At 47.9% G+C, this 27,721-nt stretch overlaps 1 protein-coding gene across 1 annotated transcript; it reads left to right on the top strand.

The window, feature by feature from the left end:
• Positions 1 to 1,140: 1,140 nt before the first annotated feature.
• On the top strand, positions 1,141 to 26,633 carry FDXR (ferredoxin reductase). Its single transcript, XM_053375830.1, has 12 exons — positions 1,141 to 1,333; positions 5,360 to 5,469; positions 11,729 to 11,824; positions 13,571 to 13,693; positions 14,802 to 14,915; positions 15,764 to 15,865; positions 18,659 to 18,766; positions 19,306 to 19,390; positions 21,357 to 21,556; positions 22,185 to 22,356; positions 23,001 to 23,174; positions 25,606 to 26,633. Exons 1-12 carry the CDS (start codon positions 1,231 to 1,233, stop codon positions 25,734 to 25,736), a joined length of 1,518 nt encoding a protein of 505 aa, XP_053231805.1. The 5' UTR covers positions 1,141 to 1,230; the 3' UTR covers positions 25,737 to 26,633.
• Positions 26,634 to 27,721: the final 1,088 nt, after the last annotated feature.

Here is a 27,721-nt window from a genome sequence, read left to right as displayed (position 1 = left end):
CTGTTCTTAACCTGAAGCACCACTTTAGCTAATGGGGCCTCCCGCTGCCGCCGCGCCACCGGAGCACGATTTCTGTTCTCATCCTGAAGCAAAGTTCTTAACCCAAGGTACTATTTCTGCGTTAGCGGAGTCTGTAACCTGAAGTGTATGTAACCCGAGGTACCACTGTATGCTGGAAGCTGCTCAGAGTGCCTGGGGCAACCCAGTCAGATGGTGGGGTACAATAATAATAATAGTAATAATAACCACCACCACCACAATGTGCCTGTTGTCTTTGTCCATGGAGTTTTCTTGGCAGGGATACTGGAGTGTCTTGCCGGTTCCTTCTCCAGGTGGATCACGTTTGGTCAAAACTCTCCACTATGCCCTGTCCATCTTGGGTGGCCCTGCACGGCATAGCTCATAGCTTCTCTGAGTTATTCAAGCCCCTTCGCCACTGCAAGGCAGTGACAACAACATGCAATTTGCACTTCTGTATTGTAGGGCTCCACATTTACGTTACACATCTAGTGGTGTACGAGAAAACAAATGTATTTTGTTCCTAGCAAGGGAATTCATGCATGCTGTCTGCAAATCATATGGCTTAGTTTCCGATAAGGAAGAATTAGTATGGACCAGGGTGGATTAAAGCCCTATTACGAGGCAGGGCTGCTGCTGCACGTGGACAGTCAATTGTCCACTCACTGTTGAACAGAACTCAGGGCTGGGCAAGTGTGGTTATTCCCCATCACCGTAGCCATAGGTGTAGCCAGGATTTTAGTTACGGAGAGGCAGAACCTCAGATTTCTATTGATTTTGATTTATTTGGGGGGGGTCTGCCCCGCCCCCTTGGCTACGCCCATGATCGTAGCTACCTTTACTTAGGAATGCTTCCCATGCAGCTGGGGGAAGAATCGATACCCCTTTTTCGCGGAGGATGCACCATAGAGTTCCGCAGCCCACCTGGCCAAGGCAGGAGAGGCGCATTCCATCACGTGCTTCCTCCTGTGGCCGCGCTCTGAATTTCCGGGTTGGGCCGGTCCTATGCTAAATAACTTGCGCTCGGCGTGATTGGCCCTCTGGCTGACCGAGGGGCGGGACGAGAACGGAGCCGTCCGGCGGCGCGTGGGCGGACCCACGCTAAGGACGTCCCCTCGCGCTCTGCGATTGGTCGCGGCGCTCTCCGGGCGAGAGGAGACTAAAGCGGCGGGACAGGCGCCGGGGTTCGATGCCGCCGCGCCGCTTGCCAGGATGAGCCGCGCCGGGGGGATCCTTCGCTGGAGGAGGGCGAGCGCGCTCCGCTCTTCTCTGCCTAGCGGAGCCCTCGCGGGAGAGCGGCCTCCCTCCGGAGCCGGTAAGCGGGGCAGCTGTTGGAATTATTTTGGGGGGGGACCCTATATGTGGGGGGCGTCATTTGATTGCATGCTTGGTTGTTCTTAATATCAATTAAAATTCTATACCGCCCGACGGTCACAGGGCGGTTTGCAATATAAAAAGGCAAAGGATACACGCCATAGCAAGAAACGAAAGTGATACCTCGCTCCCGATCTGCTGAAAGACTAAGGTGGAAGAACGGAATCGTAGAATTGTCGAGTTGGAAGGGACCTCAAGGGTCATCCAGTCCAACCCCCTGCAGTGCAGGAATCTTTTGCCCAGCGTGGGACTTGAACAGACAACCCTGAGATATGAAGAGTCTCAGGCTTTTACCAAGGGAGCTGTCCCAGAACTTGGCTGTTTAGCAGGGTGGAGAAACAGGGAGAGGGAGGTCGGGGCCCGCAGGGAATGGAGCGCGGGGGGGGGGCGGGTCAGAAATCTTGGAAAGTCATCTAGTCCAACCTTCTGCAATGCAGGAATCTTTTGGCCCAATGTGGGGCTTGAACCCCACATTGAGATGAATTATTATTATTATTATTTATTATTTATACTCCGCCCATCTGGCTGAGTTTCCCCAGCCACTCTGGGCGGCTTCCTATCGAGTGTTAAAAACATTAAATACAGCATTAAATATTAAAAACTTCCCTAAACAGGGCTGCCTTCAGATGTCTTTTAAAGAGAAGATAGCTGCTTATTTCCTTCACATCTGAAGGGAGGGTGTTCCACAGGGTGGGCGCCACTACCAAGAAGGCCCTCTGTCTGGTTCCCTGTAACCTCACTTCTCGCAATGAGGGAACCGCCAGAAGGCCTTGGCGCTGGATCTCAGTGTCTGGGCTGAACAATGGGGGTGGAGTTGCTCCTTCAGGTATACAGGACCGAGGCCGTTTAGGGCTTTGAAGGTCAGCATGAAGTCTCATGCTGCCTGCCAACTCTGCTATCCCAGCAACAGCAGGAGGAGGGGCGAGATGGTGTCCTTATTGGGCGCACCTGAGGCTGTAGGCCACATGCATAGCTTGAAAAAGTGTTTGGTATCAAATTCCTTGTCGGTGGTTACTAGTCTGCTATTTATGCTCTCTCCAGGACCAGAGGCACTATGAGGGGTGAGGACTGTTGTGCTCATGTCCTGCTGCTGTGGGTTCTGGTTGGCCACTGTGGGAACAGGAGACCGGACTAGAAAGGGAGAGATCTTTTGTCTGATCTAATCGTTTTTGTGGCATTTGGAGTGTGTGCAAACCAGGGTACACCAGAGATTTTCTGCATTCATCTGCAGTGGTGAATTTGGGGTTAGGTGCAGCGTTACTGCAATTGGATATGGCGCTGCTGTTCTGTCTTGGACCCGCTTAGGTAAGGTACAGTTCATGGGCATTTTAGGGCCGTGGGTGAAGCACAAATACAGTGGTACCTCGGGTTAAGAACTTAATTTGTTCTGGAGGTCTGTTCTTAACCTGAAACTGTTCTTAACCCGAAGCACCACTTTAGCTAATGGGGCCTCCTGCTGCTGCCACGCCGCCGGAGCACAATTTCTGTTCTCATCCTGAAGCAAAGTTCTTAACGCGAGGTACTATTTATGGGTTAGCGAAGTCTGTAACCCGAGGTACCACTGTACAGGCATTTTCCAGGTCCTAGTCTAACACTAACTACCACACTGGCTTCATAGAGTACTTCTGCTAAGGGGAAGCTATATAAATTAAGTTGGTAAATCAATATGGGGAAAGCAAAATGACACTGAAGTATTTTCCTTGAAGCTGGAAATTGGATTGTTTCATTGGATGCTTTAATGTATTGTAAACCACTTTGAGATGCCCCCCCTTTAAACTATAAAGTGGTATATAAATGATGGTGATGATTATAATAATAATTAATAATAAACCTCACTGTTCCCCCACCCAGTGGCGCCTAGATGTTCTGCTGTGGCAACCTTACCTTAACCCAGGTTTAAGGAAACAGTGGAACATCGGTTTTCGAGCGTCTTCGAAGTTGAACATTTCGGTTTTTGAACGCTGAAAACCCGGAAGTAATTGCTTCCATTTTTGAACGTTTCGGAAGTCAAACGGTTTTCCGGAACGTATTACATTCGAAAACCGAGGTTCCACTGTATATCTGATTTTCTAACACTACTGCCAAAAAAGGCCTTGAGGGCTGCATGTGGCCCTTGGGCTGTGTGTTGGACCGCCGTGCTTCCAGATGGTTGTAGGCCTACACAAAGTATTCCAAGGGCTGCGAGACTGTATTTAACCAAAGGTAAAGTTTACATAGTAGTCTTTAGACCGCAGACACAGGCGAGGTCAGGCCCAGGTATTCCCCTTCTCAGTGGCAATGCATTGGTGTAGGTCAGGTATGTCCAACTCCCTAGAGACTGTGATCTACTCCCAGTATAAAACAACTGGCAGTGATCTACCCATTGTCATTGAAAGGGGGGGCGCCAAATTTGTTGAGAGTTGTTGAGCCTTTTTAGAGGAGGATGAAAGTTGTTGAACTTTTTTTGGGGGGGTCATAAAGCAGTCAAAAACAACCACAGGTCTAAAGGGCAGACAAAGTGATACAGACAAGTTTAGTATCTTAAACGACTGCCCATCTCATGGACAGAATTCACATTCACTATCTCAGTAGGTCATACAAGAATCTTCTGAGGTAGATTAGCAGCATTTTTCAATAGTGTAGCCTTGGTATAGGGGGCAAATGCTTGTCCTTCTGAAAGGCCATAGGGGTCTATTGAAGTCCATTTTGATCTGTGCACTGACTGCTCTGTAGGCCGCAACTTCTGGAGGGCCCACTGGTTCTCAATCTCTGTTTTCAAGCTTCTAATATTGGCCCCAGTAGGAACTGGAATACAAGTTTAGGCAGGCTGTGGATCCAAGCAAGTCTAGCAGTTCTGAGGCAAGTAGTGCTTGCGCAACCCAAACTGGTAAAAAACAAGCAGCCATAAAATATCAGGGACGGTTCATCAAAATGTTAGACTCAGTGACGTGCTGGGGAATAGGGCTATCTTTGTACTTCACAGTGTAAAAATTATCAGTGACTGTCAAGGTCTTTGTAGGCTGGGGGTGGGGGGGAAGGCTACGATCTCTAGGCCTTCGCCTTTTTGATTAAGTCACGTGTGGTAACTGATGATCTTTGGCCTCTGGATTGTATTGCTGCCGTGAATGAGATATTTCAAACCAGCATTGCTGCTGGGGCACAAAGGGGATGAGAGTATGAACCCTGTTATTTGTCATGGATAAGCAAGCTGTCAAGGACTTGGATCATGGGGGAAATATAAAATACTACAGTGCAAACCCATGCAATGCTGTGACTGGTGCCCCCCCCCCAATATAATAGGTAGCTCATTATCACCATGAGGTTGTTACAATAAGTGTAAGGCCCCCTCTAATTCCTTTGACATGCATTTTGTGGGTATATTGGATTCACAGCTGCTTATCCAAACTGTGCTGATAACTGCTTATAGGAACAATTGTTGCTATTTTTTAAATTAACTGGTAGAGTTGGGGATGCTTAGTAATAAAGGAGGCACCAGTTCACTTTCCCCTATGAGGGGAATAAAATTCACAGACACAAGAATAACATTTTCTCTATATGTTAACTCTGAGCAAGGATGGCTAGGGGAGGGGATGGTTGGGGAATTGAAAATATTGCACACTTACAACTCTATGTTTCTGTGCTTCATTCTGCAAGCTGAATAAGCCGATAGTGGTGATCAGCAGGCAAGGTGAACGTGGAAACAGTGGGCCATAAGCCCTCTTGTTGTAAGGGGGTCTTCTTCCTGCCCCACTGTTTCTGCCCCACTTCCATGGGGTTTGGTTCTGCTTTGTTTGCTGATAGCCACATTTGACAGCAATCAGGCTGGAACTGAAGGGGTGTGTATATATCACTTTTCCAGTGATATATTATTATTTTCCAGGCCAGGTGCACATTTCTGCAGCTGGATTGAACCTACCAGCTATGGACCACTGTGGTTTTTGTTTTGTTTTTTGCTTTTCATGTGACTTCTCTGTTGTCTTCCCCCCAGTTTTGTTCTCAGGCAACAAGAGGCTCCTTTCCACAGCCAAGACCGAACCTCAGATATGTATTGTAGGCAGTGGACCTGCTGGATTCTACACGGCACAACACCTTCTGAAGGTAATTGGCATACTTACAAAGGCTTCTTATCTCCACCGTGGCTTCTGGAAGCAGGAGCTTAGATAGCTCAGTCGGTAGAGCACGAGACTCTTATTCTTAGGGTCACGGGTTCGAGTCCCACATTGGGCAAAATATTCCTGCATTGCAGGGGGTTGGGCTAGATGACCTTTGTGGTCCCTTCCAACTCTACTATTCTATGACTCTTATTTGCTGGCAATGATTATCCCTGGAGGGTGAAGAATTCACTTAATACATGTGTTCCAAATTCTCTCTTTGGGGCTTTGACGGCTTATCATGTGGAAAGGAGGCAACAAAGGACTGCAATTGCTCACTTTGTTATAATAATATCCAAAGCTTAATGGTTCCTGAATGCCTTGGGAGTCAAATGTTCCGGCTCCTGAACGATCGAAAACTGGAAGTGAGTGTTCCGGTTTTCTAAAGGTCTTTTGGAAGCCGTATGTCCGATGAGGTTTCCGCGGCTTCCGATTGTCTGCAGGAGTTTCCTGCAGCCAATCGGAAGCTGCGCTTTGGAAGTCAAATTTTTCAGAAGTCGAACGGACTTCCGGAACCGATTTTGTTCAACTTCCGAGGTATGAGTCTATTAAGTGATATGAAAATCCATATGGGATGCAATCGTGAAGCAAGAAAGAGGGGGGGGGCCCAGAAAACTCCGCAAAAGAACAACCTTAAAAAAGATATACATAACGTCTTAAGATCATTCAGTAATGGAACCAGGAACTTTCTATTAATTTTACTGTTCATGCAGCCGACATGACTACGTATACAGTGGTACCTCGGGTTACATAGGCTTCAGGTTATAGACTCCGCTAACCCAGAAATAATACCTCAGGTTAAGAACTTTGCTTCAGGATGAGAACAGAAATTGCACAGCTGCGGCACAGTGGCAGCAGGAGGCCCCATTAGCTAAAGTGGTGCTTCAGGTTAAGAACAGTTTCAGGTTAAGAACAGACCTCTGGAACGAATTAAGTACTTAACCCGAGGTACCACTGTATAGAGTAGAAACAGACTAATTAATTAATTTGGGAGGGGGTGGAGAATTGAGCACCTGGGACCCTGCTGTGTCGGCAGTTCTCCACACAGGGCATTTTGTCACATTCCAGTGCCGGTTTGCCAAAATGTGCTGTTCTGTCACCTTTGTTTTGGCTTTGCATCTGCTTTTCCGCTACTCTTATCATGATGCCAAGGCCTCTGTTGGCTGAAGCAGAAAAAAAATGTGCACAAAGGCCCAAGAGACCCAGACATGACATATTGTCTTCCTTTTTGATCCATCATAGCTCTATTGTGTGCATGAAACATACCAGAACTTGGGGGCATGATGGATGTAGGCCTAGCAGGGCCAGATGAGCAAGAACAAGGTTTCTTAGCTCAGCCAGTAGTGCAAAAGACTCTTTAATTTCAGGGTCGTGGGTTCAAGCCCCACATTGGGCAAAAGATTCCTCCCTTGCAGGGGGTTGGACTAGATGACTCTCATGGTCCCTTCCAACTCTTCTAGGATTCTTTTTAATGTGCTTAAACTGCTGAAGAAGACCTGAGTAGCTGAAAAAACGTTTGGAGAGTTGGCATTTTAGCTCGTTTCTATATTATTGGGTATTTTGGTGGCTCTGTTGTATGTTTGTTAGTGAAACGCTTAGGCAAGCATTAAAATACAAAAAAACACATAGTTATCTATTTTTGTTTTAGATTGGAATGTTTTAGGACCAATTGATTTTCCTTGTGGTGTGATTTAAAACATTCTGAGGTCCAGCGCTGAGGGCCTTCTGGCGGTTCCCTCATTGCGATAAGTGAGGTTATAGGGAACCAGGCAGAGGGCCTTCTCGGTAGTGGCGCCCGCCCTGTGAAATGCCCTCCCATCAGATGTCAAAGAGAACAACAACTACCAGAAGACATCTGAAGGCAGCCCTGTTTAGGGAAGTTTTTAATATTTAATGCTGTATTGTTTTTAACTCTCGATAGGAAGCCGCCCAGAGTGGCTGGGGAAACTCAGCCAGATGGGCGGGGTATAAATAATAAATGATGATGATGATGATGATGATGATGATGATGATTGGGTGTCTGTTGAATAGTACCTGCAAGATCACAGGCGATTAGTAGCATTTCCCCTCTGTGTGTGTGTGTCTGTGTGTAAGTCACTGAGAAGCAGATGTAAGGGTTTGCTTCCTGTACCATGTAATAGGATAAAAAACAGCAACAACTACAATAGCCATTCCCAAATAATGTTTTTAAAAAATCCATCCTCATACATTAGTGTGAGCAAAAATGCAATCCTGTGCATTTAGGCTCAGTTCCTTGGTACTTACTATGCCTGTTTAGAATTGCAACCTTCATCTCTTAACTGGACACTGTTAATAGCAGGTTTTTGGTGAGCCTGCTTTCGTGGAGGCTCCACAGATAATAACAGAGAAAACCCTGCATTTGTCTATTCAGAAGTATGCCCCACTGAATTCAATAGGACTTACTCCTGGTTAAGGGTCTATGTAGGCCTGCAGCTTTTCTGCAGAGGGATTCTAAACTAGAAAATTTCACACCCACTGTCTGAAATGCTTAGCAGATCTTGGCCTTAAGCCTTGCATGAGATTGCAAGTTTTGATGGTGGAGGCGATTCCTTTGATTGGGACAATGCTTTGGACCCGAAAAGACAAAGCAAGCTTCACACAACTTTTTTTTTTGCAAGGGTGATTAGATCCAAATAGTAAAAAGAAAAAAGGATTTTCTGTGCTTGTGTATAGCCAGGTCAGGTAGGTTAATTAGCACATCAGAGACCCTTGGAAGGATGGAAATCTCTCGCTGGAAGGCCGGTTCAGAATATGGAAGAGACTGTAATTGGGAATAAAGTGTTCTGCTTCTTGCAGTACTGGTTGTGATGCTATTAAATTAGGATCACTCTTCTCTCTCCCGCCTCCCACTGCAATCCTTTTGAACTTCAAGAGCTCTCTCTCTCTCCCTCTTGGTTGAAATTGGGAAAACAATGTTCCTGTTGCTCGCCCTCAGCTGCAAAATTCGACTGTGAAGGATAATCCTGAAAGGCATAACAAACTGATCCTGGAATGGGTGCCAGCATGTTCAAGGGCATCGCTCTCCCTGCTCAGGGCGAGCTCTTGACGTGTGATGCTAGTGTAGCTGAAAATGTGGGTCTCTGCAAGAGTAGCTCTGGCTTCCCCAGCCTTGTTTTGTGTCCTGCGTTTGTGTCAAGGCTTGTGAAAGTCCTCCGGCATGGCAGTCCTAAGACTGGCTGGGGAGGAACGGAACATCAGGTCCTCCACTGCACCCAGACCCTGCTGGCCACAAGGGGTGTCTGCGCATGTGTGCATGTGCATGCATGCTTCTTTTGCTGCGCTAGCTTCACGTTGGTGCAGCAGAGCAGGGGCAAATATCAGCCTCCTCTCTGGGGGTGGAGGAGCAGCTTTGAATTGCTTTGCCCTGTTCTACTGGCTTTTTCCAGGTACAGTTGGGGCTTGGGCAGGGGCAGAGCTCCTGCTCTCCCGCCCCGCTGGAGCCTGGAGGAGGAATATCTCTACCTCATCTTAACCCCCCTACTGCTCATGGAGTTACTACTGTGGCTTCAGATTGTCAAAAGGAATTTGCATGCATTCCTATCTTGCCTTAGGAGGCATTCGCAGGGAGAAATTCTGCGTGGTGCTAAGCAGATCGCTCCCGTCACCGCAAACATTTCTGCTTGCCTAATGGGACAGTTTTTACCCTCTGCTCCCTCCCTCCCTGTTCCGGGGGTTCTGCCAACCCACCCAGAGCCAAGGCCAGTGAGGGAGGTGGGGCAAAGGCCCGTTGTGCTAGCAAAGGCCCTTCCATTTGTGGGGCTTTGTTAGTTGAGTCCTACCCACGATTTCCACCGCCGACACGTTTTATCTTCACAACGACCCTGTGGGGTAGGATGGAGACTTGTGATTGGCTCAAGGTCACCATGTGAGCTTCGTGGTTGAGTCGGGATTAGAACCCTTGACTCTGATGGCTCAGTCCAGCACCCCAACCACTGCGCCACACTGGCTTTCTAATACGCTGTAATGCGGGGCCATGCTGAATTGCTACAAGCCAACATTAAATCTGCCCTCCACATTTAAAGCTTGTTTTCAGTTGATTAAAGTCTCACCGCTTCCTCCTGAAGAACCATAGGGATGGTAGTTCTGTGAGTGCTGCTCAGAGGAACCCGGATGGATCAGACCAGAGAACCATCCGATTCTCGCAGTGGCCAGCCAGATTCCTGTAGGAAACCTGGAAAGAGGACCTGCTCACAAATGTACTGGTACTTGTCAGCTGGTAATCAGAAGCATACTGCCTCCAATGTTCTGCTAGTTTGTAGGAGCCACCAGTCATTTCGCAGCGCTACGGGATGGAACCCAGTGTTGTGTGAATGGACTTCAGCCCACACAGTGGGGCTTCACCTTTCTGTCCTCCCACCACATGCTCCTGAAATCTGCTCTGGCAGATCCCCCAACCCTGAGGACATGGGAGGGGAAAGGAGAGAGGTAATGTCCCATTGCAGGAGTCGGTCACTTCCACTTGGGCACAAACAGCTTTTGAATACAACCCCATCATTCCCAGGGTTTTGGGTTTGTTGTTGCTGGATTCCATAATAGCTGTCTGGTGGGAGACATTTTGTTACCTGGTGGGAAGCATCTTTAAATGCATAGTATAACCGAATTTTCAAAGTGTGTGCCTACTTTAGATTCTATCCCCCTTCCCAGAGTTCCCACTTCGGCTGAAACAATGGCAGTGTTTAGATTTGCCCCGTAATCCCCAGGCAAAGGATGATCAAAAGCAAATAATTTACCAGGTCGTGAGGGAAGTCTCTCCGAGAAACAATAATGTCCCCAAAGTTCAAAACCTTGCATACATATTTATAACTGAATCGAGGTCTCGTCCCTTTGCCAATCTGTATTCCAATAACAGGCAGCTCTTTGGCTTAGAAGGTGGCAGTTGTGATGAGCTGTTCTGTATTGTACTGTTTAGCACGTTCCGGAGCTCGTCCACGAATGGATGGTTCCAACTGGTTCACAAGTATCTGGTAATTAACTGAGATCTATTGTAGTTCCTTTCCTAACAAAGCAACCCTGAGCATGTTTACTCAGAACGAATACCATTAAGTCTGATGGGATTCACTCCCCAGTATTTGGGACTGCGGCCTGCCGCTTGTTAAATACACATTATGCAGCAATGAATAAAGAGCACTAAGTTTTCAGAAAAAGGCATTACATTATTGGAGCACGGTGGCTGTGTTTTGGACGTAACACTGAACTGTAGTGTTAGTGTTACGTGATTGTGCATCAGGCTCTTTCCTCCTCTAGCACAGTTGCAAGGTGAAGATCAGAAGCTTTCTCTTCAGTTTCCTACAAGCCGTGGTTGTGTGTTACAGCTAAACCTGGACAAACAGTGGTCAATCTTATCTATGCTTGAGGGAAAGAAGCCAACTTCAAACTGTGGTTTATGATCCTGTTTCCCAAAGCCGTGGGTGGGGAACCTGTGGGACCCTCTTGATGTTCTTGGACTTCAACTCCATCAGCCCAAATCAGCAGGGCTAATGGACATGGATGATGGGAGTTGTTGTCCAGGAACATCTGGAGAGCCACAGGGTCCCCACCCCTGCTCTAAGTGGTAGTTAAGTTTAGCCACAGTTCCAGGTTCTGGCATTACAGTAAACCACAGTAAACTGAAAACAGACGGGAAAGCTTTTAAGCTTTTCGTCGCTGCAGTAAAGGAGAGAACCCCATTTCCCTGGTTTAGGCAAGAAGACCTGTTCTGAGATAAACCTCTGAAAAGTGGAATGTTTGAAGTTGAAGTTGCTAATTGTAATTGAAGTAAATTGAAAGTGAACACATATGGATGTTGGGTTCTGCTTTGTGAGAACTCCAGACCAGGTGGCTGCATCGGTTCTGGGAACTCCCAAGATGGTGTCAGTGCTGACTTGAAGTGGTTATGCTTTGATCCCCACCAACTTCATGGAGCCTTCTAGATACTGCCATCATCCAGCAGAAGATGTGGGGTTTTTTAAAGGAAGTAATGTAATCCATGGGTGGCGTCCACAGCGATTAGTGAGTAAGTGGACCTCAAAACTGTCTGTTCAAAAAGTAAAAATAGGAGTTGCATTAAACTGCTGCAACAGCAGCTGTTGCATATGGCCTATTTCAACTGTATAATAGCTTCAGTCAATTTAATTTCAACTTTTCCTGTGTCTCCCGCCCCACCGCTATCAGCTACATGTGTTAATCCAACTTAATTTCCTCCCTAGCACCACAAACTGGCTCAGGTGGATATATATGAGAAGTTGCCTGTTCCCTTTGGCCTTGTTCGTTTTGGAGTAGCTCCGGACCACCCTGAAGTAAAGGTAAATAGTAGCTTGGGAACATCTCTCTCCTTAAAACCAACCTGTGCTTTTCTAGATATCGTTAACCTCGAGCTCCTGTCAGTCCCAGTCAGCGTGGCCAATGATCTGGGATGGTGGCAGCAGCAACCCCTAGAGCAGGGATGGCTAACCTATAGTCCTCTGGTTGTTGTGCAACTGCAACTCCCATTTGCCCCAGCCAGCATAGCTGAGGGTGATGGGAATTGTTGCTAAGCAACACCTGGAGGACCACAAGTTGCCACACTACTGATCTAGAGGGGCATAAGTTCCCCACTCCTGCTTTAATCACTCTTTTCTTTCTTTTCTTCTCCATGAAATGACACAGATGCCTGTGAGCCAGCCTGGCACTCTGGGCAGGATTTGGGGTTTGGCTGTGGGGAAGCACAGATTCATATCCTTGCTTAGTGGAATATTGAACTCTGTAGCCTTGGCCAAGTCGCCATCTGTCAGCCTCCCTTACCTCACAGGTTGCAGTGAAGCCAAAATGCTGCCGTGAGCTTCTCCATAAAAGAGTCGAGACAAATGTGGATCCTACAGAGTAGTTAACAAGAAGTAGGAGAGATCCAGGGCTGAGGGATCTCATGCTGAACAGGGAGGAGCCACTTGACCTTTGCAAAATGGAGAATTGGAAAAGCTGCGAGCACCTGAGCCGTTTTGCCCTGGCTGCAGGTTTTTTGGGTGTGTGTATCTTAGGTCAGAGGGAGCAATATTCCTCCTTATGGCATGAAGAAGCAGGCTTCTTATGGGAAGAAGCAGGCTAGACCAATGGCTCCTCTCTCCACCTGCCTGGTAAAGGGAGCTGTACAAGTCACATAGGTATTATAGTGAAAGGAAGAAATATCCTAGAGGTATGAATTTGGGGCAGGATGGGTAAGTAATAGCTAGGATCCAATTGCTAAGCTGAAGAGAAAATCAGAGTAGATTCTGTCATTGGTTGAGGGACTAAGGGCTGCTGGGTTGCATATATATTTGCACTTAAAAGGCAGGGATGCCCACCTCTCCTGATCAAATGATGCTGCTCAGGTTATGGAACTTCAATAATTGCTATCTGAATTTGTCCTCTTCCCTCCACATTTTTTCCCCTTCAGCTTTTGTGCCATGTCTATTAGATTGTGCACCTGCAGGCAAGGACCGTCTTCTGTGGGCAGGTGCTTTAAAAGTGGTAATACGTGCAGCACTTGCATTATTTCCATGGGTTCTTTGCACTTCACCTTTTGATTTTGCAGGATTTTCAATGGAAAGCAATAGTATGGGTAACTAGATTTTTGGAGTGGTAAACCCTGATGTCTGGACAAGGTCGTTGCTAGCCTGCCATTGTCTCATTTTTTTGATAAAATGCTTGTAAATGGGTGGGTGAGAAAGCCCCCCCCCCCGTGAATACAGCACTTGAAATCCTCCCCTCCCCCGATCTTTCTCTTATGACTATACGCTGGGGGACGAAAAATAAATAAATGTACCGTTTTAGTGAAACTGTCTGGCCTTGTGCCAGGTCATAGATAACAATGTTGTTTTAAAATGAGATATTCTCGTCGGTTGTCAGATAAGAGTCTTGGAAGAGGCAGCATGAACCAGAGAGCGAGATGCTGGCTTAAATGCTGCAAGGTCATTGAGGACCTTCATTGTTCCCTGGCCTGACTCTGGTCTCCTGCCTGGGTGCTGTGGGAGTTCTCTCTGCATATGTGGGAACACGACTTCTTCTGACCTCTCCGTTTTGACCTCTTGCAACAGAACGTGATCAACACCTTTACTCAGACGGCACATTCCGACCGCTGCTCCTTTTACGGGAATGTGACTGTGGGGAAGGACGTAACCGTAGAGGAGCTGCAGAAAGCGTACCATGCGGTAGTTTTGGTAAGTTTGCTTGGCTCTGGTTTTTAAGCGGGAGAATCAGTGGCAGGCCTGATCAGACATGGGTTTTCCAAAGATATATTGGCTAGGTCAGAGTTGTTGGACTATGTTTTACCTTAGTCCAGGTGTGCCCACTTCTCACAGTGTCCATTGCTAGGTCCCTAGTTATTTTTTTCCTGGGACTGAAACCACAAAGACACATTTTTATATGTGTTAGAAGCCGCCCAGAGTGGCTGGGGCAACCCAGCCAGATGGGCAGGGGGTTAAATAATAAAGTGGTAAAGGGACCCCTGACCATTAGGTCCAGTCGTGGCCGACTCTGGGGTTGTGGCGCTCACCTCGCTTTATTGGCCGAGGGAGCCAGCGTACAGCTTCCGGTTCATGTGGCCAGCATGACTAAGCTGCTTCTGTTGAACCAGAACAGTGCACAGAAACGCCGTTTACCTTCCCGCCGGAATGGTACCTATTTATCTATTTGCACTGTGTGCTTTCAAACTGCTAGGTTGGCAAGAGCAGGGACCGAGCAACAGGAGCTCACCCTGTTGCGGGGATTTGAACCGCCAACCTTCTGATCGGCAAGACCTAGACTCTGTGGTTTAACCCACAGTGCCCTTCATCTGTAAAGTACTTTACTACTGTAAAGTAGTCGTTCTTAAATAATAAAGTTGTTGTTGTTGTTACACTGCCCCCTAGTGACAGGAACCATTTAAAATACCCAAATAGAACCACTTTGCTTCAGTTCTGACTGTTGGGAACTGGAAAAGCTCCCAGAGTACAAAAAAGTCCCATGCAGAAGTCGGAAAACAAATCGCTGGAGGCTTAGAAGTTCAAAATGCTCAAGCCGTCCATTACAATCAGATAAATGTGAGTGTGAGATCTCGGCAAAAGTCCCTTGTAGCACACTAGAACTAAGGGAGAAGTAACATTGCCGCTCTGCCAGGATTTTGACAGTTCTATGGTCATCGTGGTCTTCCCACCTCCTCCTCTGTTGCAGATAACATGAGGGTAATTTAAGTTGGGGGAAACCCATCGCAGTGTTGCAGAATGTTGCCAGCCATTCCTCCCAGCTGTGCTGAAAAATGTATGTGGATTTCCTCTCTTTCCCCTGCAGAGCTATGGAGCTGAGGACAATCGGACCCTGGGGATACCAGGGGAGGACCTGGCAGGAGTTTATACAGCCAGAGCCTTTGTGGGGTGGTACAATGGCCTGCCTGAGAACAGAGACGTAAGGAGGACGTCCCCACCCCCACCCCCGGCAGCCTCTTCAGGCTTTCCACATGTTCCAGAGAAGCCATCCAGTTTCAGATTAGTGGCTGGCTGAAAGGCCTGCAATTGGAAAAGATTAGCAGACATCAAATTAAATCCTCCTTAGACTTACAAATGTGAACAATTTGCACGTCCATAAGAGGGGATTAGCTGGCACTCTCTCTTGGAGGTGCCATGAGGAAACCTAGAAGGGGCATTTTTCTGCTTTGGGGAAGAGGGGTGGGTAGGAAGTGGGGGTATGTCCAGTGGGAAGTGGGGGTATGTCCAGTTTTCCCCACCTCCCACCCCGTTTGAGTGTAGGAAATAAAAGGATTGGGCTGTCCTATAACCTGCACAAAAAGCTTTGTTATCCCAATATTGCATGTGATGGGGAGGCTTGGGAATGGTGGCTTGCCTAAGGCTTCCACCTGAGGAGATTTGAAGTGGGTCCCCCGAACTGGCTGGTCTCTGAGTTATATGGGACTAAGTGGCTTCTATGGTAGATTTTCTTCAATTAACCACATCGGTTGTGATGCTGGCGACAGCTTTTAGTTGGTCAGAAGAACAGTGGCACCTTTGGAGCACAGAGAAATGGAGTCCACAGGCCTATATAAACGGGCCTGGAAGTTCTGCCAGAGACTGTGAGAGGGAGGCATGGGAAACTCTTCCAGAGACTTCGAGCGGGGAGGCATGGGAAGTCCTGCAAGAGACGGCGAAGGGCAGGCAAAGCATAACTGCACATCCTGAAGAGCAGATAATCTGCTGTGTAATAAGACTGAGGGGGATGGCTGGAGTGCTTGTGATGAAAAATCCCTTTCCTTTTTGTAGCTGAAACCAGACCTGAGCAGTGAGACGGCTGTGGTCCTGGGACATGGGAATGTGGCGCTGGACGTTGCCCGGATTCTCTTATCCCCACTTGAAATCCTTCAGGTAAGTCGAGAACAAGCAACGGAAGTCAGGCGCAGGGGTGTGTGTAAGCCAGTGAAGGCTTTGCGTAAAACTATACCAGAAAATCCCATCTAGATTAATGAAGGGCTCTTGCCATCGAGGTGGAGCTGGGCAGAATCTAATTAAAAGCAGCTACATGGCTGCAGCCAGCTTGTTGGATTCCCGCCTTGCAGATAAGAGCTGTCCTTCTGCTGCTTAGCTCTGTGGGGAGGTTGTAATCCTGCATCTGCCACTGAAGGAGTTTGGGGTAGGGAGGTGGCCGGGGGGGGGGGGTAGAGTGATTGAGGATTTTGATAGGGTCACAGCCATGTGTGTCGCTCTGTGTGTGCATGAGATGGGTTAGTGCTCTTCTAAGGGTGAGAAATGAGACACAGACAAATCAACCCTCGCGTTTCCTTAAGGTGTGTCTGCTTAAATCCACCAACGGTAGGACTGACACACCGTCACGGGCAAAACGGATCTCTTAAAAAAACAACAACTTGCAATCTCTGCTATTTATATTCATTGAATTCTTTTGTTTCTTTCCTTGCAAGATTTAGAGAAGGTGAATTCTGCCCTCTTCATTTCCTTTTCCCTCATCTCGTGTTTTCTTTCTGTCTTCTGCTTTGGGAGGGCCGAACAGACTGCATTAATGGTGTAAAAATCCCACAGCCCCTCATCTTTTAATATTTGTTAATTTCCCCCACAACCTAAGTTCTCTGGGTGGCAATAAATGGAGCCTAGTGCAGGGGTGCAGAACGGCAGGGCTGAATGTGGCCCTCCAAGCCTTTCTGCCTGGCCCTTGGCACTCCTCAGCCCACACTCCCCTTTCCCTAAGCCATGCTCCTCGCTGGCCCTGCTCCGTGCCCACCTCTCGGGAGATTTTACTGGGCTGGAATGTGCCCTTGAACTGTAGTAAGAATATATTTTCCTTGCTTGGAGGGAGGATGCGATGGGACATGTCTGGCCACAACCACTTTTGCCACATACCCTGTGGCCCTGGGAAGGTTTCCTACAAAGCAGCATGGCCCTCGGGATGAGAGAGATTCCCCTTCCCTGGCCTAGAGGTTGCCTGCATGTACTTCTAAGAGTCTTCCATCCTGTAGGAACTGGAGGAAAGGATGTCCTTAAAAAAATAAAAGCAGAATTGCCCATTGAGAGAACAGTGCTTGCATGCAGAAGGGTAGAGGTTTCTTGAGCTGATGTTTGAAATGGGAGCAGCTCTTGCCACAGTGTGTTCTTCTGGAACCGTCTCTCATACCTCAGCTGAGCACAAGGTGGCAGCCTGGGTATGTCTTTCATGTATGTTGGTCAGGAAACTCTCTCCCGCCGCCTCCTCCGACCCACGTCCAACTTGGCGCCTTGAGTTTTATCCACTGCTTCCCCCGTGACTACAGCCAGCCTTTCTTTTGCCTTCCATCTGGACTAAATCCACCTGGAGGCGCTGATTGAACTGGAGTTTATTCAGCCTTGGGCAAGAGGCATCTGAGCATCTCTCGGCCCTTTTATATCTGGAAAACACAGACAGTGGAGAATCTGACGAGCCCTGCTAGGCTTAGACCTGCAGCTTTCCTGCGCTAGCGAAGGAGAGAAAACCGGTCTTGAGCTAACATGAATTGGAAGCTCCAGAGATGCTGCCCGTTGAGGCTTCTCCCTCCACACTCATGTCGAATTGTGCTTCTGGCTTTGTTCAGCTGACCTTTCATCACGCTGCTGTGCAGCTCTCTGTTCTCCCGCCTCCCCACTGGAAGATTTCACGTTGAAGCTCAACTAGTTGGGCGAGTCATTGCAAAAATGCCTAGAAAGATCTCCCCTGTGAGCTATGCAGATGTCATTGCCCTGCCCTAAGGAGCTGCCAAACAATAATAATAATTTATTCATTTATTCATTCATACCCCGCCCATCTGGTTGGGTTGCCAGATGTGTCGCCATGGATATGCTGGTTGATTCTACCTGCAAACATCTGCCCCTTCTTAGAGACAGGGGAGGGGAGATCCTGTTGTGCAGGTGGAAGCATTTGCGCTGATGGGATGTCTTCCTTGGGACGCAACCCATAGTGTCTTATTGACACATTGTATGTCAATTACAGCTCTTTCTTGTGTATATGTGACTGGTCATCAGATGAGGACTGGATCCCTCTGCAACCAGAAGCCTTTGGCTATTCATAAGTGACAAAACGACAAAGAACTAGTTTGCTATTCTAAGCTCAGAATTTGATTCCTGAGTTACCACGTGTGCCCTATAAAGAAGGCAGCAGGCGGAGTTTCCAGCACGCTCATGGCTGGTCTATAATCTCGAGAAATGTGTGGAAGGGGTGTGGCTCAGAGGTGAAGCAGAAAGTCCCCCTTTCCATCCTTGGCATCTCCAGTTAAGAGCTGAGAGAGGCCTCCGCCTTGGAGTGCTGCTTTCCATCAGTGTTGACCAGCATTTCTCAAACTTCTCCAGCTGTTTTTTGACTACAATTCCCATCATCCCTAGCTAGCTAGGTCAGGGATGATGGGAACTGTGGTCCAAAAAACAACAGCTTCAGACCCAAGTTTGGGAAACCCTGGTGCAGACAATACTCAGCAGTGTGGACCAGTTGTGTGACTTGGAATGATGCAAATTCCTATACTCCCACCCAGGTTATGCTGTGCTCAATTCTTCAAATTTTGAATGGCAGATTTGCTTGCGTGGATGAGCTTTGCGTTGAAGGAGATTGGGTCGTTCATGTGAACTGGTGGCTACATGACTTTCACTCTTGGTCCTCGTGGCCCTGCCTTAACCCTGGATGGTGCTGTTCTTCCCTTTGTCTAGAAAACTGACATCACGGAGGATGCCCTGACAGCCTTGGCCCGCAGCAAAGTCAAGCGGGTGTGCCTTATCGGTAGGAGGGGACCCCTCCAGGTGGCTTTCACCATCAAGGTATGAACAAACAGACACACACACTTCTTTTGGTTTTCAGTTGAAAGCTCTTCAGGTTCTGTGTCTTCCAGCTCAGTATAATTCTCACTTCATCTGGTGTGGTTGATCTGTTCCATTGGGTGTAAAATTGCTGAAGTCACTGATTAAAGTTTGGGATGAAGAGTATCCAAGACAGGCTTGGATTCGCCACATTACGGTCTGAAAAGGAACAGAGCAAGAGCTTCTGCACTCCGCACCAATGTTTTGAAGGCGGGAAGATTGCTCGCAGTTCACAATCGCAAAAATGACTGCAATCTCTGCCTGTTCCTGCCAGGACACACCTGGTTATGAGGTCAGCCTGCTGGGTAGAAAATTTGTGGGTATTTGAAACATGAGTTTTCTAAGTCTATAGGCTCTTTATGGCAGTGGAGTATAAATATATATTGATAATGGGACTTTTGACAGCCAATTTGATTCTGCTTCCCTGCATCACACCTGTTTCTGCAACTCGGTGGTGTGGAGTTGTGGCGCATAATGGCTCTCTGTCTGACAACCTTCAGGAACTGCGGGAGATGATCAACCTACCTAGCGCCCGGCCTTTCCTAGATCCTGCAGACTTCAAAGACCTTGGAGAGGCTGTTAAAGGTGAGGAATCAGCCAAAGCTCGTTTCCTAAATGAATGTTGCTGCTGCTATGGCTCGTGATCTGAAAACCTTTCCTGCTAATCCCAGCTGGTTGTGGTGTGGCTGAGCATGGGAAGGGATGAGCAGAAAGCACTCTGTACATGGGTAGGGGCACATCAGATGCTCTGGGGCCAAGTCCCCACATAGAGACGGGGTCCTCCATTTAGATGGCAGAGACATGTTGATGATGTTTATGTTTCGTTCGGCAGCTGGTGCCATTTTATAGTTCATAAATTACCAATTGGTGCTGATGACCAAGGCCAAGTCAACACAGGGTGCTAATTTGAACCAGTCCTCCTCACCATACCCAAATTCCAGGTGGAGGTGTGAGGGTTGCTATGAGGGTTGAACCATTGCAAATGTTTACAGTGCAGCCGTACCTCAAACAGGAGTGGTTTGGTTTAGCAAGCGAAACATGTCCCCTCTTTTGCCTTTTGTTTCCTGCGGAGAGCCTCTTTTACAATAATGAAGTGTGCGCTGTCGGGACGAACTGCAGTGCTCCAAAGGGCAATGAGCTGCAACAACAGCTGTCTTTAACCTTGAGATGGCTGAGGGCCAGAGACAGGCAGAAGCTCCTCCTCGCTGGCTGGCTCTTGGGAGCGTGCAGCAAGCTCTGTCCTAAGGCTTCTTCCCAGCACATCCCGATCGCAACAACAGCAAAGGAACATCAGGGGAGGAGGAGGAGCCCAGAGGGGTAGGCGGCGAAGGAGTTGATGGAGGGTGCGTTTCAAGGGGGCTGAGTAGAAGAGAGTAGAAGGTTAAGCATTCTGTTGGTGGGGGGAAACAGATAAATGCTGTGTTTGGAATTCTGTCTCGTAGCTGAGCTGGCCTAAACTGTTTGTCTTTTAAAGTGTTGTATGTTCAAATTTTGAATTCAGCAAGTAAAATCTGAAACCCCTCAGATTGGGGGTGGGGAATGAATGCTTGTTACCACCTCACCAAGTGAATAATAATAACAACAACAACAATTTTGGTAAAAGCACAACCCAAGTTTTTCCTCCCCTTGTATTGTAGAAAGCTGCGAAGGGCTTGAGCCAGTTTGCAGGCTTGAGCCAGTTCCACCTCTGCTTTTGATGAATTGGCAGCCCAAGATGCAGACTAGACATGGGAGAAGATCCGCGATCAGATCCCTAGATGTATGCTTTCGTTATGTTGAAATACTGCATGGGTCTTCCTTAGCCCCTCCCCACAAATCCCACACCTGGAGGCTAATAACAGTTTGGGCTGTGGGGCAATATAAATCACTGTGTTAGTGGCAGGGAAAAGAGTTGACCCCTCCTCCTCCTCCTGGGCCCCAATCCAATCTCACCTCTACCCCACCCTGCTGCTTTTAAGCAAAGCAAAGGGCCCTGTTGGGGAAAATCCTATCACTTCCTGTCTAGTTTGACCTTTACGGATGCTGACATGCTTGGGGCGCCTTCTGAGAACTGCTGATGGAGCCCAATGTATCGCATGAGGGCTCCATTCCTGCTATATTTGTGTGTTTCCTTTTGTAGGAAAGTGGCTAACTCGTCAAAGGGGTAATAGCCCTCCCCACTTAGGCTCCATTGTTGTATCCATGTAGATGGCTGTTGTGTTTTCTCTCCTTGTGAGAAAAAAGTCTTCTGCTTTGTGCTTCACACGGCAGGTTGAATCCCCTCGTTGCAAGTGGCTCTGTGGGCAGAGTTGTCCTGTTCCTTATGTTCTATTACCGAGTTCAGTGCCAGCTGCCTGAGCTAATGGAGCCTTAACCCCAATTTCTCATGTTCTGGTGGCTGGCTGAGTCCTGCAGATAGTCTTCCACTTTTTCTGATTACTGTGTAGCAGGGCGAGATGGTCTCTTTTCCTCCTGCTGGGTCTTCTTCCATCACCATCCGAAGTAGCACAACGGGGACCTGTGATCCCAACAGGGCCGCCCTGTGCTTCTGAAGTGCTTTTGTAATTTTCAGATCTCCCCAGACCTAGGAAACGGCTGACGGAGCTGATGGCCAAAACAGCCTTGGAAGAGCCCGGGGAGGTGGTGTCTGGCCGCTGGCTTTCGGCCTCCAAGGAGTGGAGCCTGAAGTTCTTGTGCAGCCCACTGGAAGTCTTGCCCACCGCCGACGGGAAGCAGGCCAGAGCCATCCGATTGGCTGCCACCAGGTTGGAAGTACGAGCTACGAAATTCCTCTCCCATGCCCCCAACCAAGCCTCGTTTCCTTCCCTGCTTCCGCCCCCTTTGGCTCATCCTGTCTGGCACTTGGAACGCCTTGCTGCATCCATTTAGCTTTGGAGTTTCCCCCAGGAGCCTTTCGGCATTAAGTGGAAGACAGCTTTATTCTCCCAGTCTAATTAGAGCCACCGGTGTAAACTGCCTGCCGTCTGCAAGCTGAAATGGCAGCTTCTCGGCAAGCCAGAACGATGTCTCCCCGAGGATCCATTTTCCTCCGAGTGGTACGGAAAGTGTCTCCCCCTCCCACAATCTCTTTGGTAGCTGGGGTAAGGAGGACGCCCTAATAACGCAGCCAGTGCTCACGAGGAGATCGCCAGCATCCTGGGGAGGCTGAGACCCAAACGGATGCTGATTCTGAAATCTATTTCAGCTACGTAAAAGCTTGGAGCACGAGGCTCTCAGGACAGGGGTGGCGGAGACACCTAGCCAGGGCCACACCTGCTTGGGGGCTCTCAGCTCATGCACCTGGCTAATAAGCCTGGTTTTTGTGTGTGTGCTGGCAGGACAGGACGTCCCTCCCTAACGCTGTCCTCTGCTCCTCTTTTTCTGCCCCTGAACTGTGCAGGGCTCAGGAGACACTGCCAAGGCAGTCCCCACCGGAGATACTGAGGACGTCATGAGCGGGCTGATTCTCAGCAGCATTGGGTACAGGAGCCTCCCGATTGACCCCGCCGTGCCCTTTGACCCCAAGCGAGGCGTTATCCCGAACCAGTCGGGCAGAGTTCTCGGGGCACCAGGTTAGTGGACCTGCAGCCATGTGGTGACTGGCATTGCAGAGGGTGAGACTGTGTTTCCAACAGGGGTGCTTGTGAGAGTGGCTGGCTGGGATTCCCAGGGTAATTTCTACTGAGAGATTAGTGGCTCTGACACCAAGCCTTTCTAGGCCAGCTTTGTGGCACCTGCGTGCGTGGGCCTTGTAGTGTCGCCACTGCATTTGTCCCCCCTCCCAATAATAATAATAATTTATTACTGTGGTACCTCGGGTTAAGTACTTAATTCATTTCAGAGGTCTGTTCTTAACCTGAAACTGTTCTTAACCTGAGGTACCACTTTAGCTAATGGGGCCTCCCGCTGTCACCAGCATGCAATTTCTGTTCTCATCCTGAGGTAAATTTCTTAATCCAAGGTGCTACTTCCGGGTTAGTGGATTCTGTAACCTGAAGCGTCTGTAACCCGAGGTACCACTGTATTTATAACCCCCTCCCCATCTGGCTGGGCTTCCCCAGCCACTCTGGGTGGCTTCCAACAAAATATTAAAATACAGTAATTTTTCCTGGGATCGGCAGCAAGTATTCCACTTGACCCTGGAGAAAGAGCTGCAGGAGGTGTTCAAGGTGAAGACCTGCGGCCACGTGCTTCATCTGTCCATTTCCCTTTGCAGGGCTCTACTGCAGCGGCTGGGTGAAGAGGGGCCCCACCGGCGTCATCATCACCACGATGAACGATAGCTTTGACACAGCCCAGTCTGTGCTGGAGGACCTGCAGTCTGGTGCTCTGGACTTTCCTGATGCCAAGGAAGGCTTTGGCTCAGTGAGGAGCATCCTTCAATCCCGACGTAAGTGTGTTGCTCTGTCTTTCTGTCCATCCTACTGCGATTCACACTGGAATCCTATAATAGGACAGGTGACCTTGGCCGAGGTGTGCATTTTAATTCTCATTAGAGGAGCTTGTCACCAGATTGGCAATGGTGTCCATGCAGCTACCTTAATGACCCAATATATTGTCGAAAGATGCACAGTCCACCGAACAATGAGACAAGATTTGGAAATGTGAGGCTTTAAATACACAGTTCAAGTGTTGAGGGACAAGATACATCTTCTAATTTTTAAAGAAATATGTTAGATTTTTAATGCTTTGCCAGGGGACTTGGTTTTTGGGTTGTTGTTTTTTACCTGTACTTAGTATAAGGATCTTAAGAAATAATAATGCCCTTTGCTGTTGCGTTTCTTTCTAATCTCTTTCTGGAGCCTTGAGGATACCTACCGTCAACTTTATTTTGCTGTTCTCACTTTTAATGAGATTTTTTTTTGACCCAAACATCATGGACAGGAAATTCAGCCTTCCTCTCCCAGGAACCAAAGACAGGAACTTGGTGTTACTGTGGTTGTTCTCTTCTTTAAGTGTGTATTTTGCAGTCTTTGCCTAACCTTGCCTCAAGTGCTTTAAGGTGAGCTGTTGTTCAGTGCTTCACTGAAGGGGAGCCGAGGTTGAAAGAACTGGAGCTTGAACTGGGTGTTCATTCTTACAATTAGAGACTTTCATCCCTTTCCACACAAAGAGTCTGGTGGTGTTATTCTTTTTTGCCTGCCGTAATAGAGGATTACGCCAGGTTTGTGCTGTGTCGTGTTCAGCATGTCAGGCAAGCTTTGGGGGCGGGCGAACAAGGTTTGTCTATGTAAGAGCACTGTGCTGTTGCTTACATATCTGACTCAAATAAAAGCCAAGGCAGCAAGCAGGAAGCCATTGGCAGCTCTTGGGGCCACTTTGCCCATGGGAAAATAGTTACCTAGTATGTAAAAGCAATTGTTTGTGGACACACAGTTATGTGATAGGAACATGTATCTATTAGGACTGGGCAGTATCTGGTTTTCAACATCACAATATATTGCCAGCTAAACATTGTGATATATCGATATATCACAATGTCTGAAATAAGGATGAAACTCTGTAGAGGTGAGCAGTAGGGCTGAGCGATATCTGGTTTTCAGCATCGTGATATATTGCCCGCTAAACATTGTGATATACTGATAGGGATGCGGGTGGCGCTGTGGTCTAAACAACTGAGCCTCTTGGGCTCAGTGATCAGAAGGTCAGTGGTTCGAATCCCTGCGATGAAGTGAGCTCCTGTTGTTCTGTCCCAGCTTCTGCCAACCTAGCAGTTCAAAAGCATGCCAGTGCAAGTAGATAAATAGGTACCGCTGTGGCGGGAAGGTAAACGGCGTTTCCGTGCGCTCTGGCTTCCGTCACGGTGTTCCGTTGTGCCAGAAGCTGTTTAGTCATGCTGGCCACATGACCCGGAAAGCTATCTGTGGACCAATGCCGGCTCCCTCGGCCTGAAAGCGAGATGACTGAACTTAACCGTCCAGAAGTCCTTTGCCTTTTACTTTTATATCACAATGCTTGAAATAAGGATGGAGCTACAAAGAGGCATTGGCTGACTTCACAGTTTTCCCCACATATTTTTTTGCATAGGGCACACACACACAAACATATATCATGAATTGTGATATATTGCCAGAGCACATATTATGAAACTGCTATCATGTGATATATCACCCAGGCCTAGTGTCTTATTTCGTTTGGTGACCTGGGCCATTTAAAACTTCCTGCTCTGTTTGAACGTGCAGCACAAGGGATGCCCATGTAACTGTCCACCCACAAAGGTGCATGCTCACTTTGCTATGTGGCAGAGAGATCCATGCAGGTAATTTATTCCTATGCAAAAAGGATCCCTGCGCTCCCAAGGGTGCGAAGCTATGGGGTGGTGGTGATGTGAAAAGCGGTAGCCGTGGCAAGATTGAGAGGGCAGAAATGCCATCTCAAAAGGAACCCGGACGGTTTGGCTGCTTCTCAGCGATGTGCAGAACCTGGGGAAAAAAGACCACAGGAATACGGCTTTGTTTTTGTGGAGAAACGTTGAATCGTTTTTGCAGCGATCTTTCCCCAGTGGGCTTGGGGACGTAGTTTTAAAGCCCAACTGGGTCCTTTGCTGTCATTATATTTAAATGCTTTCAATTAACGTGTTCCCTCTAAACCAATTCAGGCTTTTAAAGCGAACCAAAAAAGAGCTTCATCCCCTAAGGTAGAGCTGTGCTATTATAAGAGCCTTCCAAGATACAAGTAATCTCATTTGACCGGCACTCCTGAGTCTGCCTAGTAATTGATGCGGAAGGCTTGTGAGCTTCTGCCGCTTTTGCATGTGTGAATTTATCTGGGAGCAGCAGGTTGATCTGATCTGTGCTTTCCCTTTCTGTGGTGATTAACAGGGATCCGCCCAGTTTCCTTTTCGGATTGGGAGAAGATTGACGCTGCCGAAGTGGCAAGAGGCAAGCTGGCTGGGAAGCCTCGGGAGAAGATTGTCGACCCGAAGGAAATGCTAGAATTGATCGGTCCCTGAGATGCAGCCAGGAATCGGCCAAGAATTAGCCGTGTTAATGGCCCTGCAGCTCCCAAAGGTGCTTGGTTTGCTAAAGATGGTGGAAATCGTCGTTCATGATGCTACAGATGCGCCGAAAACAGAGAACGTGTGACGGCGGTGCTGGCTCTGGACTTTGAAAACGATGTAAATATGCTAAAAGCTTGTTGCTACTGCCAGCAGTAGCGTTTGGTCCAGAGCCCTGTCCACCTTTACGCTCATTTTTTTTTTTTTTTTTGCAAAGGACCTCTGGCTTTTAGCCATAGTTTTACCTCCTGATTTACAGTCCTGCTCCAGAAAATGAATTGGCTCACTTGTCTCTTTGCCATAATCATTGCAGAAAAGGTAGCCTGTAATTGGTTAAAGCGAACAATTTAAATTTTTGTTTTGTTTTTTTATTATTCAGGCCTTTCCCAAGTGCCTTACTTGTTATTTCAGGGTTGACCCTTTGTTTTTCTCACTTCCCATCTCCACGTAATGAGGTTTACACAAACCATCTTGAGAAGACAAAGGCAGGCACGCCTCCCCCTCCCCCTGTGTAATTAGAAAATCCTGATGAGTTTTTGCCATCTCTTATTCTGCCATAATGAAAAGCTTCATAAGAGCACCCCCCAATTAAATGTACAGAGCATTCCATTTACACACACACTGGACGTGAGCATAAAAGAAGTAAAAACCCAAGTCAAAGAACTTTCTGAGAGAGGGCCGAAAAGTTGGATGAATAATCATGAGAATGAGCCAGAGATAGGACGAGAAACATCAGTCACCTTTCCCCTTCGCCCTGAAACTCAAATTATTCCTTTCTACCCGCCGCCCAACTTTGATGCCAGATTGCGGATTGTATAACCATTTTAAAATAAAGCTCTTTCTCAAACAGAAGGTGAACCTGGGTCAGCACAGTGGAATCCAGCTTCCTTAGCCAGCCTGTGTGCTTTAGCTTTAACGCAGGCCTGCAAACCTGCCACGGGAGCCGTCCTAAGAGCTGGGGAAATGCAGGGCTGCTCTTGACAAACTTGACTGGTCCTTGCCAATTTCAAGCACACGGTCACTGTCAATAAATCACAGGCGATGATTATCTTTTCTTGTTGGAAGCTCAAACAGAAGCTGGATTACTGCTGCAGATAAAGGAACGTACGTGCGTGATTAATTAGCTTGCTCCCACAATGCAAAGTTTGGGTGGGCATTAGTGATGGCTTCTTGGGTTGCATGTTTTAGGGCTTTCTCGGGCCATGGAGTGTGTCTCTGGGTACCAATCTATTATGTTGAAAGGAGGAGGTTTGTAATCCTCCTCCTCACTTGGTAGGGCTGCAGAAGCAATGTGATCTCCTTCGCACCATCAGTTCCAAGCTTAATAAGCCAACAAGTGCCTAAGCTACATTTCGGTATCTGGAACTCTTTTGCTCCTACCTTTGTGCAAGCCAAGATCCAGCACTTGACCTTAGTTTCCAGGTTTGAGCATAACTGGAAACTGTGGTTAGTGGCTCACAAAACAAGGCAGGATTCGTCAAGTTGGTTTTAGACCTTGGGTTGTTTCGAAGAATATTTTTAAATGCCTGTTTTAGACTGGTTTTTAACCAATAATTTTATTTTATATTTTGGTAAACTGCTTAGAGGTTTTTGTACAGTCAAGCAGTATATGCATTTTGTTGAATCATTTCAGACAGGTGGCAAAGAGGTGGGGGAATGGTTTCAGGCCCCACCTACTTTTGTCATTGACCCAACCCCCCCAACAGCAGCGGCCCCAGACCATGCCCACTGCTAGCATGCAGCCCCCCAAAGGGCCTTTCTCCAAGGGAATGTGGCTCTTGACAGAAGAAAAGGTTCCACAGCCATGTTCTAGAACTGTTGTAGCTGCAAATAAGAGGTTCCCAGGTGGGATCTCTAAAACCAGCCTAATTGGCAGGGTTATGGCGTAGGGCCCCTGCAGAATTCATTACCCTTCTCCATGACAGAATAAATTGTGCAGG

Source organism: Podarcis raffonei, chromosome 2 (assembly GCF_027172205.1).
Source record: "Podarcis raffonei isolate rPodRaf1 chromosome 2, rPodRaf1.pri, whole genome shotgun sequence".
NCBI classification, from domain to species: Eukaryota; Metazoa; Chordata; class Lepidosauria; order Squamata; family Lacertidae; genus Podarcis; species Podarcis raffonei.
The sequence above is the reverse complement of the archived record's forward strand: the minus strand, read 5'-3'. Positions and strand labels throughout refer to the sequence as shown.